Genomic DNA, 14,967 nt, shown 5'->3' with positions numbered 1-14,967 from the left:
AAAGGCTATTGTTTGGGTAACTAGGCGCTGCGGTGCGTTGGCCCACCGCGCAGACGCTCTCCTTGCCACAGGAAGTCCAGAATCACCTGGAACCCAGTATTAAGAAAATATTTCTTCCCATGGGTTTTCAGTAAGGTGAAATGGCTTTCTTCGTGAGCTGAAACCGTTTCTAGGTTTTCAGTTTTATTATTGTCGGGGAAGGCCCCTTTACCACGCGGGCCATTTCCTGCAAACGGGCAGCTCGCAGCACTTCGCCGAGCCCCAGGCGCACGCCGGCCCCACTCCGGGGACACCCAGTCGCCTCCCCGGCCCTGCGCGCCCGGGTAACGCTCTCCGCTCGCTCTGCGTTCAGCACGCGCGCCCAGCCAAGCGGGGAGGCCGGCCGCCCGCGTCTCGGGCCGGGGAGACGCACGCGCGGCGCCCACGTCCGGCGGCGCGGCGTCGGACGCTGCGGAGGATCGAGAAGGATCTGGAAGAATCCGGTTAGACCGGAGGGACGGGCGGGGGAGGCCGGGAGAGCGCGCGGCGGGGGCGAGGGCTGGCCCGGGAGTCCGAGGGTCCCAGCACCGGGGCGGGGCCAGGCGGCCGGCGGGAGGAAAGAACCAGAAACCACCTTTCGTAGGAGCGCCCTGAGCGCCAGAGCCCGAACCAGCCGCCGTCTCTAGAAAGTTCTCCCCCCACGTCTTTCGCGGCCGCCCGGCTCCTCCCAGCCCCTCCCTCTGCGGCGGTGGGACCAATCGCTCCCCCGGCCGCCCACGACCCACCTCCTGCGCCCGCCCGCGCCGGAGCAGAGGTGCGCGAGCCCCGGCCGGCCGCCCGCACAGCCGCGCACTGACCGGCGCCTGCTGCCCGAGGAACGGCACGATGACCGCCGAGGAGACGAAGGCTGCAGAGAGCGGAGCGCAGTCGGCGCCGCTGCCCCTCGAGGGGGTGGACATCAGCCCCAAGCAGGATGAGGGCGTGCTTAAGGTAAGGGGCGGGGGGCTCCCCGGGGCGGCGGGGGGCGCCAAGAGCCCGTCGCCGCCGCGCTCCAGCGGCCGGCCGGGGCTCGGGGTTCGGACGGCCGCCTCTGCAGCCTCCTGGCCGGCCGTTGACCGCGGCGTGCAGCCGTGGCCGGGCGCACCGCCTTGCTGGCCGGGCCGCCGGTTCGGGGCGGGAGGGCGGCCACACGCTCGGAAGGAGGAGGTCTGGGCTGAGGGCTCCCCAGTCCCCCAGCCCCGGTCCCCGGCCCCCAGGCCCGGGAGCGCAGCGCCTGCTCCGGCCGCGGCGTGCGCGGGGAGGGGCGCGCCGGGGGGACGGGCGCGTGAGCCGCGGGGGGCCGGGCGGCGTGCACCACCCCTCTCTGCGACCCGGGACCTCGCGGCCGGCTTCTTCCCTGCCGCCGCCGCCGCCGGGGAGCCCCCCCGGCCGCCTGCGCCTCGGGGGTGCGGAGCTCGCCGACCCTGGCAGTTAAACATTAGCCAGGACGCGAAGCGGGTCCCAGGAGTTATTTCCTGGCCTGCCGGCCTTTGTGCGACTTGGCGCGCGGACCCGGCGCCCTCCGCCTTCTCGTCACCCCCTTTCTAAAGGCTGGGACCCGGCTAGGTCACCCGCTCGGCCATGCTGTCCCCCTCCCCCCGCCCCGGTGCATGCCGGGACCTGTAGTTCACCCCCCCCTCCCCGGGCCTCCCTGAGCGCGGGGTGCGGGGCTGGGAGGAGGTGCTTTGCTTGGGCGCCCGAAACCGTGTTACCGCCCGAGGAGCCAGGGGAGCGGTCTGGGACCCAGGCAGTGGGGCATCTTGACCCACGTCGGGACAGCCGGCCGCGGTTCGGAGCTGGTTCTGCGCTGTCCAGGATAGCGAAATCCTAGCTCGGATTCGTGCCCTGTCCTCACCCAGCGTCTCTCCTCCTGGCTTCCCACTGCTCAGCCCCACGTGCGCGTGTGCCCTGGGCGAGCTCGAGACCTCGGGGCGCTCTTAGCTGGTGCAGAACGCACCTGGCTGCTCTCCCAGTGGGCACGCGGCTTCCAGGGCGACTCATTTCCTCTTTGATTCTCCACTCCTTCCCCTTTCCTTTTCTATTGCTATTCAAGTCCACATCCATTCCATCGTGGAAGCTTTCCCTTAGAGGGTGACCACACACGTACCAGAGAGCCCACAGAGCCATCTTTTATACATGGTAAAGAAGAGAAGCAAGAGTCTTAGAAGTTCCTGGGAAATACTCTAGCCCTGAAACCAAGGACTTCAGTAGCCTACCAGTCACGAATGCTCAAGTCCCAAGTCAGAGGTTAGGGCCTGGTTGAGAGCCCGGGCTCACCTGTAACCTGGTGATTGCTTTTACCTCTGCTGGACTGCTTCTGTTCTTTTCATTATTCATATTCCTCTTTTCTCTCTAAACTAGATCTTGATCTGATGACTGATATTTAGGAAGAATGAGGAAACGTAGCATAAATACTTTTCCCTTTGTTGCTGATAATTATTTAGTCTTTCACCAGTTTAGTCCTGTAACAACTCTGATAGGAATTATGATTACTACTTTACAAATAAGGTCTGGAGAGTGAAAGTGACTTGTATAAGAGCATACGGCAAAAACTTGAACTCAGGTGGTGTTTTGTCTCCAGTGTTTCACACCAAGTCACGTCATAGTGGAAGACAGAGAGGTCAGTTGGTTCTAACCAAGCTCCACAGCAGAGTCATTTGATGACGGGTTCGTCGAGTTACTTACAAGGAGGCAGAAGAGTCTGTTTACGTTCTGGTCAGAGGCATGCGGGTAGTCGTGGTGCCTCTGCGTCCATCCCCAGGTGCTCACCTTTTCCCCTTCCTCCAGGTCATCAAGCGAGAGGGCACAGGCACGGAGATGCCCATGATCGGGGACCGAGTCTCTGTCCACTACACGGGCTGGCTGCTTGATGGCACCAAGTTTGACTCTAGCCTGGACCGCAAGGACAGATTCTCCTTCGACCTGGGGAAAGGTGGGCATGGTTAGCGGGCTGGTGGGATCGGGGTGTGTGAGCTATCACAAGCAGAAACAGTATTCTCAGGAGTTCAAAAAGGAAGGGTTTGTTACAATCTTAATTTTTTCTTTTTTTTTGTTTCCACTGTCCTGAAACTATGTTGATTTTTTTTTTTTTAATTTTTATTTATTTATTTCCTTGGTTGCGTCAGATCTTAGTTGTGGCAGGCGGGCTCCTTAGTTGCAGCTCGCCGGCTCCTTAGTTGTGGCATGTGAACTCTTAGTTGCGACATACATGTGGGATCTAGTTCGAGGACCAGGGGTCGAACCCAGGCCCCCTGAATTGGGAGCGCCGAGTCTTAACCACTGCGCCACCAGGGAAGTCCTGGAAATGCATTGATTTTTATCTCTCATTCCCCTGATCACCTCTGAATGCCTGGCTTCCTCTTCAAGGATGGACTGCCTTGTTTTCTTGAACCCCTTTGTTCCAGAGTTGAGTGGGTTTTTTTTTTTTTTTTTTTTAAGTGGTCTGCAAGCAGGTTTTCTACCTTCCTGGTCCCATTTCTAAAGAGTGTCCAGCTTCCCCTTGGGCATGGGACAGTAAGTCTCTGGGGCCACTGTTTGAACTCAGAGTCAGATCCCTGCCAAGGAGAACCTGTTTGTTTTCTTTTCTTTCTTTCTTTTTTTTTTTTTTCCCAATAAATTTATTTATTTATTTTTCGCTGTGTTGGGTCTTTGTTGCTGCACGCGGGCTTTCTCTAGTTGCGGCGAGCGGGGGCTACTCTTCGTTGTGGTGCGTGTGCTTCTTGCAAAGCACAGGCTTCAGTAGTTGTGGCACGTGGGCTCAGTAGTTGTGTCTCGTGGTCTCTAGAGCGCGGGCTCAGTAGTTGTGGTACACGGGCTTAGTTGCTCCGCGGCATGTGGGATCTTCCCGGACCAGGGCTCGAACCCGTGTCCCCTGCATTGGCAGGCGGATTCTTAACCACTACGCCACCAGGGAAGTCCCGATCTGTTTGTTTTCTGTACCTACAGGGGAGGTCATCAAGGCTTGGGATATTGCTGTAGCGACCATGAAGGTGGGGGAAGTGTGCCACATCACCTGCAAGCCAGAATACGCCTACGGTTCGGCGGGCAGCCCTCCCAAGATCCCTCCCAACGCCACGCTTGTGTTTGAGGTGAGTGGCCACAGAGAGCAAGGCAAAGAGCCAGCCTTGTCTCAGCCCAGGGCCTGGCTGCCCTCCAGCGCTTCCTGCCTCTCGGAGACAATGTAGCCAAGGCTGAGGGCCTGCCCTCGGGGGAAGGGGAGGAATGGAGAGAGCAGCTAGCTCTGCCATGCATGTAACCTGCTGCTGCCAGAAAGAGGTCAGTGATGAGGGTTCAGGTGGGAAGAGGTAGGCACGCACCCCTTTTCAGGCTTGAAGCAGCAGGGTGAGGGCTGGAGGCCTGTTTATCTCTGGAGCGGTGCCCACAGGAGATGGGTCCTAACTGAAAGGGATCAGGAGGTCATAATCTGCATAGAGTGGTGACTGACAGCAGAGAATATTGGCGCTCTGGAGATAAGACGAGGGGAGAGATGCCCGCTGCGTGGGTCGGGGGCGGGGAGGAAAACCTTTGCTGAGGAGCTGGAACTTGACAGCGTTCACACTTGAAGATGGTTGAGCCCTACCAAGTGGATGCCGGGGGAATGTTGGGAAGGCGGGTGAGAGGTGTTGGGGTGCTCCTGACACCCGCTGGGCTGAGCTTGTCAAGTAGCTGGGTTGGGACTGTCTGGAGAGCACACCGTACGGGAGTGGCGAGTGCACAGAGCGATCTCCTGAGCTGAAGTGAACCCTGCGGCCTGCCCGCGTCTGCCATAGCTGAGCCAGGGCAGCTCCCAAGAACCTGGTAAAACTGCCACTTGGGCCACTCCTGCTGTCGCTGCCCTCGCGTCAGACCCGCTCTGGCATTTACTGGGGACCCCTCCGAGCGAGAGCGGAGCTGTGACCCCTCACACCTTGTCCCACAGGTGGAGTTGTTTGAGTTCAAGGGAGAGGACCTGACGGACGAAGAAGACGGCGGAATCATCAGGAGAATCCGGGCTCGGGGGGAAGGCCACGCCAAGCCCAACGATGGCGCCCTTGTGGAGGGTGAGGCGGGGCGGTGTGGGGTTTCGGTCAGGTTCTGGTGCGCACGCCCTGGGTGGCTTCTCTGTGAAGTGGGGGACTGAACCACATCCTCCTGACACTCCTCCACGTCTGAGAACGCCGAAGGGCGTTTGGGGAGCAGGAAGTGACGAGGCAATGGGGGCGCCTGCGGCGGCATCCTTCCTCGGTCTCCTGCCTGCTTACGCCCCTGGTACGTCGCCTGTCTTTCACGCCAGTTGCGCTGGAAGGGTACTACAAGGACCAGATCTTTGACCGCCGGGAGCTCCGCTTTGAGGTCGGCGAGGGGGAGAGCGTGGATCTGCCTTGTGGGCTGGAGAAAGCCATTCAGCGCATGGAAAAAGGAGAACATTCCATCGTGTATCTCAAGCCCAGGTGAGGTACACTTTGGCCCAGGTGCGGCAGGCTGTAGAACAGGTGGGTGCACCAAGGTCAGATCTACTCGTCCACAGTGAGTTGTGTAACCGGCCTTTTGTACGCCTCCCCTGTGTACGGTCACTGTGCTCTGGGCACCCTGCACGCACACCATCACGATCTCCTTGAATCCAAACCTGACGTTTTCAGTCATGCTGCTACAGCTTCCCTTTTCTAGTGACATCAAGATTTTCATCTTCTGTTCATTCAGTCATTAACTGTATTTATTGAAACACACCTACTGTGTGCCGGACACAGTGCTGAAAATCCTTAGTTATTCAGAGACACTGTTGCCACCTTCTAGTGACTCACTGCTCTGTGGGGTACCATTTAAATTGGTAATCGTGCCCGTGTGTAATGTGAGTTATTAGAAAGATTTGCAACATGCTAAGTAAGAGCCCAAGGAATTGTGTGAAGAGGTCAGGGAAGATTTTGCCAAGCAGGAAACATCTGAACCAAGACTGAAGCGATGAGGAGGTACTTTGCAGGAAACAGGAAGCCCTTTCAGTGTGGAGCAGGTTAAGTGCTGCTGAGATGACCTAGCGTTTTCCTGCCCCACAGCTATGCTTTTGGCAGTGTTGGGAAGGAAAAGTTCCAGATCCCACCAAATGCTGAGCTGAAGTATGAAGTACAGCTCAAGAGTTTTGAGAAGGTGAGTTTGTTCAAGGTCTTCCCTACCCTGAAGTCAGGTCCCACCCTGGACGCGACTCCCTGGGGTGGCTGACAACTCTGGTTCTCCTTTGGGGTACGGCAGGCCAAGGAGTCCTGGGAGATGAGTTCAGAGGAGAAGCTGGAGCAGAGCACTATAGCGAAGGAGCGGGGCACCATGTACTTCAAGGTGAGCCTGCAGCGTGGTCCTGAGGACGCTCCCGAGGAGTGGGCATGTTGGCACCTGCAGCTGTCGCCAAGCGGATCCGAGCTGCCCGGTCAAGCCGGCGGTAGGGGTCGGGCGGGGCAGGACTTTCTCACGCCTGTGGGTCACCGGTGTCTACAGGGTACGACGGCTTGGGGCCACCAGCGCTGTGCCGGGTGCCTGAGCCTCCCTCCCATTCCAGGACGGCAAGTACAAGCAAGCTCTGCTGCAGTACAAGAAGATTGTGTCCTGGCTGGAATTCGAGTCGAGTTTCTCCAATGGGGACGCACAGAAGGTGCAGGCCCTTCGGCTGGCCTCCCACCTCAACCTGGCCATGTGTCATCTGAAGCTGCACGCCTTCTCGGCTGCCATTGAAAACTGTAATAAGGTGAGAGAGCGAGGGCAGTGTTCACGGGCAGGCTTGGGCGAGCTGCCGGCGTGTCTGGAACTTGCCCGCAGTGACTAGGGCAGAGGTAGCAGGATGGAGCCGTGGGGCTCTCAGGTGCAGGGCCCAGAGGCAGGGCTGTGGGAAGCGAGTGGCTTGGCCTTAGTGGTCGGAGGCAGTGGCACAGCGGCGGGCGGAAACACTGGATGGAAGAACCGGCTCAGTGTTCTCTCCTCCCCGGCTCTTTGCCTCTCCCTCCTATGCACCCACTTTAGTCTAAAGAGATGGACTTCCCTGCTGGTCCAGTGGTTGAGACTGTGCTTCCACTGCAGGGCGCACAGGTTCCATCCCTGATCGGGGAACTAAGATCCCACAAGCCACATGGCACGGCCAAAAAAAAAAAAAAAAAAGCATGGAAATGTCACAGGTTCTTCTCTTTCATCTGAAGACCTGTCTTCCCTGTCTGCCTCTTGGACTAAATGAGGTGCCTTCCTAGACCTTGGTCCTTTCCGTGTGGTGCCCAAAGCTCGTTCTTCCTGGGGTGGGGCCTCATCCTGCTGAGGGCTGCCTCGGGAACCCAGTGCTGGCCAGAGAAGCTGCAGGATCTGAGGTCTTGCTGCTGCGTGCTCCCTGTGTCTCAGGCCCTGGAACTGGACAGCAGCAACGAGAAGGGCCTTTTCCGCCGGGGAGAGGCCCACCTGGCGGTGAACGACTTTGACTTGGCACGGGCTGATTTCCAGAAGCTCCTGCAGCTCTACCCCAGCAACAAAGCCGCCAAGGCCCAGCTGGCCGTCTGCCAGCAGCGGATCCGCAAGCAGCTCGAACGGGAGAAGAAGCTCTACGCCAACATGTTTGAGAGGCTGGCTGGGGAGGAGAGCAAGGTGAGGGTGGGGCCGGGGAGCGGTTAGGGTGGACAGGGACAGAGGCATCCCTTCGTCCCCGTCCCCAGCCCAGCCCAGCCCAGCCCAGCTGGGGTGGGCCCTCTGCGCCTGTGCTTGTCTGTGCTGACCCTGGAAGCCTGGAGCAGCAGCCCGGGTTCCCCCCTGTCCGGCCCGCTATGTGTCAGGAGTTGGCTGCTCTGATGGTCTTCCCAGCCTACATTCTCTGTGCCTGTTTAAAACTCAGGTTTCAGAAACTGAGGTTTAAATAGGTAATGCATGAACATGGTTCAATTCAAACTGCACAGAACGTGTAGTGGAAAGGCTCCCTCCCCCACCCAGTGTGCTGGCGGGACAGACAGTGATCCCTGGCGACAGGCAGCGGGCTCTGCCTACTACTTTGTGCATCGTGCTTTCTTCACGTCATACCTGGAAGCTTATTTTACATCAACGTGTGAAAGAGCTTTCACGTTCGTTCTTAGGCTCACGTAGTCTTCCACTGTGTGGATGTGTCATATCTTACTTACCCAGGTCCCTATTTCTTAGTCTCCCAGCGTTCTAAACCTGCACTAATAGAAATGTAATGCAAATTATATTTGGAATTTTAAATTTTCTAATAGCTGTGTTTTTAAAAAAAAGTAAAATAGGTGAAATTAATTTTAATAGTTAATTCACCCAAGGTATCTAAATATTGCAACATGTAATTTAATTGCATTTTTAATTTTTTCAGATTAAGCCTTCAAAATCCAATGTGTATTTTATACTTAAATTGTTTTGAACTAGCTGTATTTAAAGTGTTCAGTAGGCACATGTGGTAGTAGCTGCCATGGACAAGTAGAGTTTTATACAGTGTTGCAATAAAGTGAATTCATAATTTTGTACATGAGCAGGTGTATCTTTAGGTCGCACATCGAAAGGGCATTGCTGTGTCCCTATAATTCTGTTAGCAGTTAGTATTTTTTTTTTTAACTTGGGCGTGAGTATTTCTGGGTACAGATGACACCTAGTGTCAGTGTGTGCTAGGTGATCACTTGGGTGCAGGCAGGTGAGAGTGGGGATGTGGGTAAGAGTCACCTTTATCGTCAGGGGGCAAATGAGAACTGGAATTCACCCCCTTCCCCCTCTCCCTTCTCGCAGGCCAAGGCCACGGTCACTGCGGGAGACCAGCCCGCTGACACGGAGATGAAGGACGAGCAGGAGAACAACGTGGCAGGGGCCCAGCCTCAGGTGGAGGCGGAAGCTTAGCCCCGCCCAGCCCTGCTCCCGGCTGCCTGCCCCCGCCTCCCTACCCTACTCCACCCTGTTAGTTTTGTAAAAACTGAAGAACTTTGAGTGAATTAGACCTTTATTTTTCTATCGGGTTCGATGGTGGCTTTGAGGGAAGGGGGGAAGGAGCAGGCTGGGGGATGGAGGTCGGGGGGTCATTTTAGGTGGAGTCACCCCCTTCCTTCCCCCATTCCACGTGAACGAATGTCCCTCCACACGCACACTCACGAGAACGTTATTTATTTTGCTTCCTCTGTCTTCTCTGTCCGTCTTTCAGGTGGTAGAAGGGGGCGCGCGGTAGGGATGTGAGGTCTGACGAGGCGGGGTGGAGGGGGGACCCCTGGACAGCCCCTTCCCTCCCGGTTCCTCCCCGCGGACGTGGGTGCTAGGGGCATGGGAAGCACTGCTGTGCCCGTTACCTCTCCCTCCTTTCCTCGCCCCAGGTGGTGTGGCTGATACTGCCTTCTGGTGTCATGGTGACCACCCCTGTGCCCCCTCCCGTCAGTGTCCCTTCTCAGCCAGGCGTGCCCCACCCCCTCAGCCTCTTCCCTGCACTTGCTGAAGGTACAGGCTCGCCTCAAGTTCTGTGCTTGAGCAATAAAGTGGAAACAATACAACCTGGGTGTTGGGCAGCCCTTTGTGTTTGGCCTCGGAGGGTGGGCGTGGGCGGCTACACCAGGGGGCAAAACTAAGGGAGTCGCCCACCCCATCCCCAGCCTGTCTGGGGCAGCAGCTGACACCGTTAGCGGTAGTGGAGCAGGGCCTCCTGCGCACCACACAGGCTGTAGTGGGGCCTGCGCTCAAAGCCTGCCCGTGGGTCTCCCACACTCCTCCCCCTGGCAGCCTGGCAGGTTTTTAGTAGCTCTGGTTTTTCTTCCCTAACACTTGGGAAGAGGAAAATATATAAACATCTAAACTACATTGGAACCAAGCGACTGAGTTTGCTTTGAGGTTAGATTTGTCTACTTCTGCCCAACTGATCCAGTGGAAAGTTCAAGCTGTCTTGGTTTCCTAACAAAGTGAAACCCCTGGTGTCACCCACGCCTGTCGCCCTTTACACAAGGGAAGAGGGAAGAACAGTCATCAAGCCTGGCAACACCGGCAGCCCCTCAGGCCCACTGTCCAGCTTTCTTCTTGGCCTTAATGGGGAGAAGCTTATGCTTTTTCCTCACCGTGCTTTGACCCCTGGCTTCTATAGCATTCTGGGGCCCTGGGAGAAGCCAAGGGGCACGAGTGAATCATGCTGAGCCTTGGACGATCTTGACTGCAGGCCAGAGCCTGTGTCTATCCCCTTCTCCCTTGTCTGTGGGGGCTGTCTAGTCCTTTCTGCCCGGTGATAACGGTTAGCCTGCCCACCACGTGCCTGTACAGTTCCTTCCAGAAGAAATTTCTCTATACTTTCACTGTGGAAGATTAATTTCTGTGAAAAAGTTCAAGTCGTACAGCATGGCTGGTGCTACAGCCAGAACTAAAATTTGGGTGTTCTATTCTCCCAGTGCCACTGCTTGCTCTCTGCTGGGTTCACATCATAGCCCTGCGCTTAGGGTTTGTGTCTGGGTCTCTGGTATTTCAGGATTAGACTTGCCCCTGCAGCCCATGATGATAGCTAACCCTCACTAAGCACTTTTGATGTAAGCCCAGCCTCACACAGATTAACTTAAATCCTCGTAACCATCCTACAAAAAAGGTATTGCCCCATTATTACAGATGAGGAAACCAAGGGTCAGAACTTAAATGGAAAGAAGATCTGCCTGGAATGTGAGATGACCTCTTGAACAAATCCAAACTGCCCTGAGGTTCATGTGACCTTAGGCAAGTTGAGCCTCTTTGCTCATCTGCAAAAATGGAGATGGACAAAAAGCATACCTGAGATTCCCTCCACCTCTGGATGCTTCTGTAGGATTCCAAGAATTTGAAACAACGGGGAAAAAAAACCCCAAAACCATAACTGCACTTCTGTAGAACCCTGGAAACTGGACAAGCCTTGGTTTATGTACCATTAAAACTGTCTTCTGAGGATGTTTTAGTACAGTGGCCAGAAGTCTTTAAGGTTAAAAATAAATGTACCACCTACTCCACTCTGCTCTGGGTCGGGCGCAAGTGCATTTCCCAGTCAGTCACACCCTCCTCACCAACACTTAAATCTTTTCATATGCAGAGAATGTGTGGAGTAAAGAGAACCAGTAGCAACCAGAACTGAGCTGTTCCTGCAGACTTCCACGTGGTCTCTGGAAGGTCTTAAATGGGGTTTATCTTGTCCTAGTGCTGGTCCAAACACCAAGTTCTATAGATTTTTATCTCCTGGGTATTTGCAGTCCCCGTTCCAGCAGCCCTTTCCCAGCATCCCCACGTGCCCCGACCCCGTCCGCCTGTCCTGTGAAAGGCTCCCCCGCGTTCCCGTGTGCGCCCCTGCGGGTCACCGTGTGCTGCGTCCCAGTCGAATCCCTCCGACCGCTTAAGCGCTGACTGCGCCTTCCCAGCCCGTTTGTGCTGCAGGTCACACCCCGCGGGCCTGGGCCAGCCTGCCGTCCCAGCATCGGTGCACTGGACTCCACCAGCCACACCAGTCTGAGGGAGAGGGTGAACTGTGAATCTCATTTCAGTTGGAGAAATAACACGTGGAAGATATTTTAGGCAGGACTAGTAACAGGTAGTCCCTTTTTAGGAAACTATTGCTTGGAAATAGAGAAACAGTGGAACCTTCGATGCCTTATTCCTTCTGTCTTAAAGACCAACCTTCCCGGTCCCAAAGCAGCACTCCTCAAAGCCTTGTAACCCTTAGGTTGGAAGGACAGTGGGCTTAGGGCAGTGCTGAAAAAAAGCCAATGCAAGTGTGAGAAGACATTCTTGTCCTCTTTCTGGAAATCGTTATTGCTGACTTTACGGCTGCAGTTCCCCAGCTGCTTGCCAACCTCGGATAACTCGGATGCACCAACTATCCTTAATTATAAAACACAACAAAACCTTATTTAGCACGTAATGAACACTCAATATATCACTTTGGGAGGCAAAGTGAGAATGTGAAAGATTCACAAAGTGGTTCTAAGGACGAATGATCAAGAAAAAGCAGTGCCAGGCTTCCCCGGTGGCACAGTGGTTGAGAATCTGCCTGCTAATGCAGGGGACATGGGTTCGAGCCCTGGTCTGGGAAGATCCCACATGCCGCAGAGCAGCTGGGCCCGTGAGCCACAACTACTGAGCCTGTGCTCCGCAACAAGAGAGGCCGCGATAGTGAGAGGCCCGCGCACCGCGATGAAGAGTGGACCCCGCTTGCCACAACTAGAGAAAGCCCTCGCACAGAAACGAAGACCCAACACAGCCATAAATAAATAAATAAATAAATAAATAAATAAATAAAAATTTTAAAAAAAAGAAAAAGAAAAAGCAGTGCCTTCATGAACTGAGAGTTCCTTGACTAGAAGAGAGGACCAGCCATACCCTGTCCCCCAACCGGAGACAAGCACCTTCCCTTCAGATCTCCAGTCTCCGGTTCCACGGTTAGAAGTGCCTCACACATAAAACGGTTACGTTTGTTTTTTTTTTTTTTTATTGAGGTGAAATTCACATGGTTTTAACCATTTAAAGAGAACAATTCTGTGGCCTTTAGTCCGGTTACAATGTTGCACAAGCACCACCTCTAGCCGCTTCTGAAACACTTTCCCCGCCCTCCGCGTTTCAAGCCCACGTCCTGATGTTTGGGCTTCGGTGACAAGAACGACTCTGCATGCTTCAGTTAATGGCCAGTAGAGTCCTGAACAGGCAACAGCTCTGATGGGGGCGGGCGGGGGAAACTACACGCGAGTGCAGTGGACTCTAAATGACCATCTCAGAGCAGGGCCCACACTGCCGTTCTGCCTAACGGCTAGGTCAAGCAAGTGTGAGGAACAGGCTTCGGCGCCTCACGGCCTCTAGAGCCTTCAGCACGCTAAGGTACACTGTGAATCACACTCGTGGAAGTCTCACACGGAGCCCACTGGAGGCTCTGGCCCCGCCCTCAGGATGGTGAGTGGCTCTGGGCCTCACATGCAGAAAGAGATTCATTTCAAGGTCCTGTCTCTTCCCTGGGCACCCTGGGCCGACACCCTGAAAGGGACCACCCTGTCTACTGGTGGAGAAAGAGGTGGACAAAGAATCTCCCTAGAAACGCTTCCTGCTTAACACACCTCTCCTTCCCTTGCCATTAGCAGGTTTCTACTGAAGCTATTGTTCGGCTACACCCACACAAACACCGTATCCAAGTCATCTAACCAGGAAGACTGCCTGGTTAGGCAGTGCTGGGGAGGAAGCCAAAATCCACGCTGAGAGAGCGCCTGGCCTAAATGAGACGAGCTCTAGATAGTGCCAGTGGAGACACGCCAACCACCTCACTAAGAAGGGCCAACAACAGGGGTCTCCTTGCGGAGCCAGGGCTCTGTCTGCATGGCTCCGCCGTGCCTGGGCTTGTGTTCCACTCACTGGGACCGTAACACTCAGGCGGTTAAAGTAACTGGCGCAGTGGGGAGAGGCATGGGGCAGGGGGGCTTGATTCTCGCCATGTTTCCTGGAGACCTATCTTTCCTTCCTTTCTAACTTTGTTTGGCCCTCTTGACAAAAGCCAAAAGGCACTGTATCCAAGTTGCAATCATAATGACATGACCTTCACGAAATGACAAACACAGAGCAAACAAAAACAGGCACCCTGGCACAGGAAGGTCCGGAACAAGAAGCCCAAGTGATGAGGAGGATAAACCTCAGGCACGGTGGGCGCCGGGTCAGGGTCCCATTTCAGAGAGCTGGGGCAGGCCAGGGCCCTGGGTGACAGGAGCAAGGTGATCCTCATCTATTTTGTCCTGGATTATTAATTATTTTACTATTTCATTCACAGGGCTGGGAAAAGAGAAAACAATGGAGTCACACATACAGTGAAAAGAAACAATTCAAAACTAAATAAGTTTACACTTATTAGAGGGAAACATTTTAAAATTGGTTGTTTTTCCACCCCTTAACCCTAGTATGAAGCTTAGGGTTTGAGCCAGGATGAGAGAACAGAGATTTGGTAGTGTGGGACAAGGCAGTATACAACTCCTCCGTAAGCAGATGGATTTAAAGCACCAGGTACACTCATGTGACCCAGAGCCTTGGAATGGACCTGGCCAGCCCCACAATACACCACAAGAAACAGAGACCTAAGGGTACCTACAATCCCCAGTGTCTGTCCAGACTACCTCCTCTTTGCCGTTCTGACCTACTGCTTCCTGTTCTCATCTTATCTGGCCATGAGAGCCACAGGATCTCTAGGGGTAGGGGTGTTGTGGCTCTCGTGGCCATCCCCTCCCCAGCTATCACTTGTAAAGCATGTTGCACGTATATTATTTCATGTAATTAGTGCAACCACCCTGTGACCTTGTCTCCTTATTCCAGTTTTTTGGATGAATAAACGGGTTCAGCAAGATAAAGCAACAAGGCAGAAAGTGATGGAGGTGGGACTCAAACCAGAATTGTTTGAGCCAAAACCCCACGTCCTTTCTGTCACTGACTGCCAGAGCTCCTAGCAAAGTCCGCAGGCTAGAAATCAGGGTCCCCTCCCCGGCCCCAGACAAAAAGGTCCTGCCCTCCAGAGCCTTCTCCCACTATGTTCAGATGTAGAAAGTAGGCCAGCCCTGATCCAACATCCCCAGGTGAGGTAGACCTCCTTATTTTTACAATGTTGACTCCTGAAAGACCAATGTGTAGATCAGTCTGGGCCTGCAAACCTAAACCTAAAAATATACTGAGCACATGTAGAATCTCACAAATAATACTTTTGATGTCCTGATTGATGAGGCCCAAAGAAAGGCTGTACTGGATTCAACATGGAAGGTTTCCCCCTGAGGCCAGCCTTGATGGTGATGTCCCATTTACGCTATGGAGGGGGGCTCCCGAGGGAGGGAAGCAAGAGCTTTGTGCTGGGGGGCCAGAGCGGACCCAGAATCCCAGCGACCCCGATTTCTAGCCTGAGGACTTTGCTAGGAACTCTGGCAGTCAGTGACAGAAAGGACGTGGGGTTCTGGCTCAAACAATTCTGGTTTGAGTCGCACCTCCATCACTTTCTGCCTTGTTGCTTTATCTTGCTGAACCCGT

The 14,967-nt window shown here is 54.9% G+C and overlaps 1 protein-coding gene across 1 annotated transcript; it reads left to right on the top strand.

The window, feature by feature from the left end:
* Positions 1-571: 571 nt before the first annotated feature.
* On the top strand, positions 572-8,934 carry FKBP4 (FKBP prolyl isomerase 4). Its single transcript, XM_061205929.1, has 10 exons — positions 572-969; positions 2,806-2,950; positions 3,964-4,106; positions 4,937-5,057; positions 5,291-5,447; positions 6,048-6,138; positions 6,241-6,324; positions 6,542-6,727; positions 7,366-7,605; positions 8,740-8,934. The coding sequence occupies exons 1-10, from the start codon at positions 865-867 to the stop codon at positions 8,845-8,847; spliced, it is 1,380 nt and encodes a 459-aa protein (XP_061061912.1). The 5' UTR covers positions 572-864; the 3' UTR covers positions 8,848-8,934.
* Positions 8,935-14,967: the final 6,033 nt, after the last annotated feature.

Source organism: Eubalaena glacialis, chromosome 11 (assembly GCF_028564815.1).
Source record: "Eubalaena glacialis isolate mEubGla1 chromosome 11, mEubGla1.1.hap2.+ XY, whole genome shotgun sequence".
NCBI classification, from domain to species: domain Eukaryota; kingdom Metazoa; phylum Chordata; class Mammalia; order Artiodactyla; family Balaenidae; genus Eubalaena; species Eubalaena glacialis.
The sequence above is the reverse complement of the archived record's forward strand: the minus strand, read 5'-3'. Positions and strand labels throughout refer to the sequence as shown.

What these genes read in the sequence shown, in the direction of transcription:
- FKBP4 (XM_061205929.1), top strand. Translation starts at nt 865, where the DNA reads ATGACCGCCGAGGAGACGAAGGCTGCAGAGAGCGGAGCGCAGTCGGCG. An exon ending in AGGATGAGGGCGTGCTTAAG is followed by an intron (nt 970 to 2,805) that starts GTAAGGGGCGGG and finishes CCCTTCCTCCAG; the next exon opens with GTCATCAAGCGAGAGGGCAC. An exon ending in ACGCCACGCTTGTGTTTGAG is followed by an intron (nt 4,107 to 4,936) that starts GTGAGTGGCCAC and finishes CTTGTCCCACAG; the next exon opens with GTGGAGTTGTTTGAGTTCAA.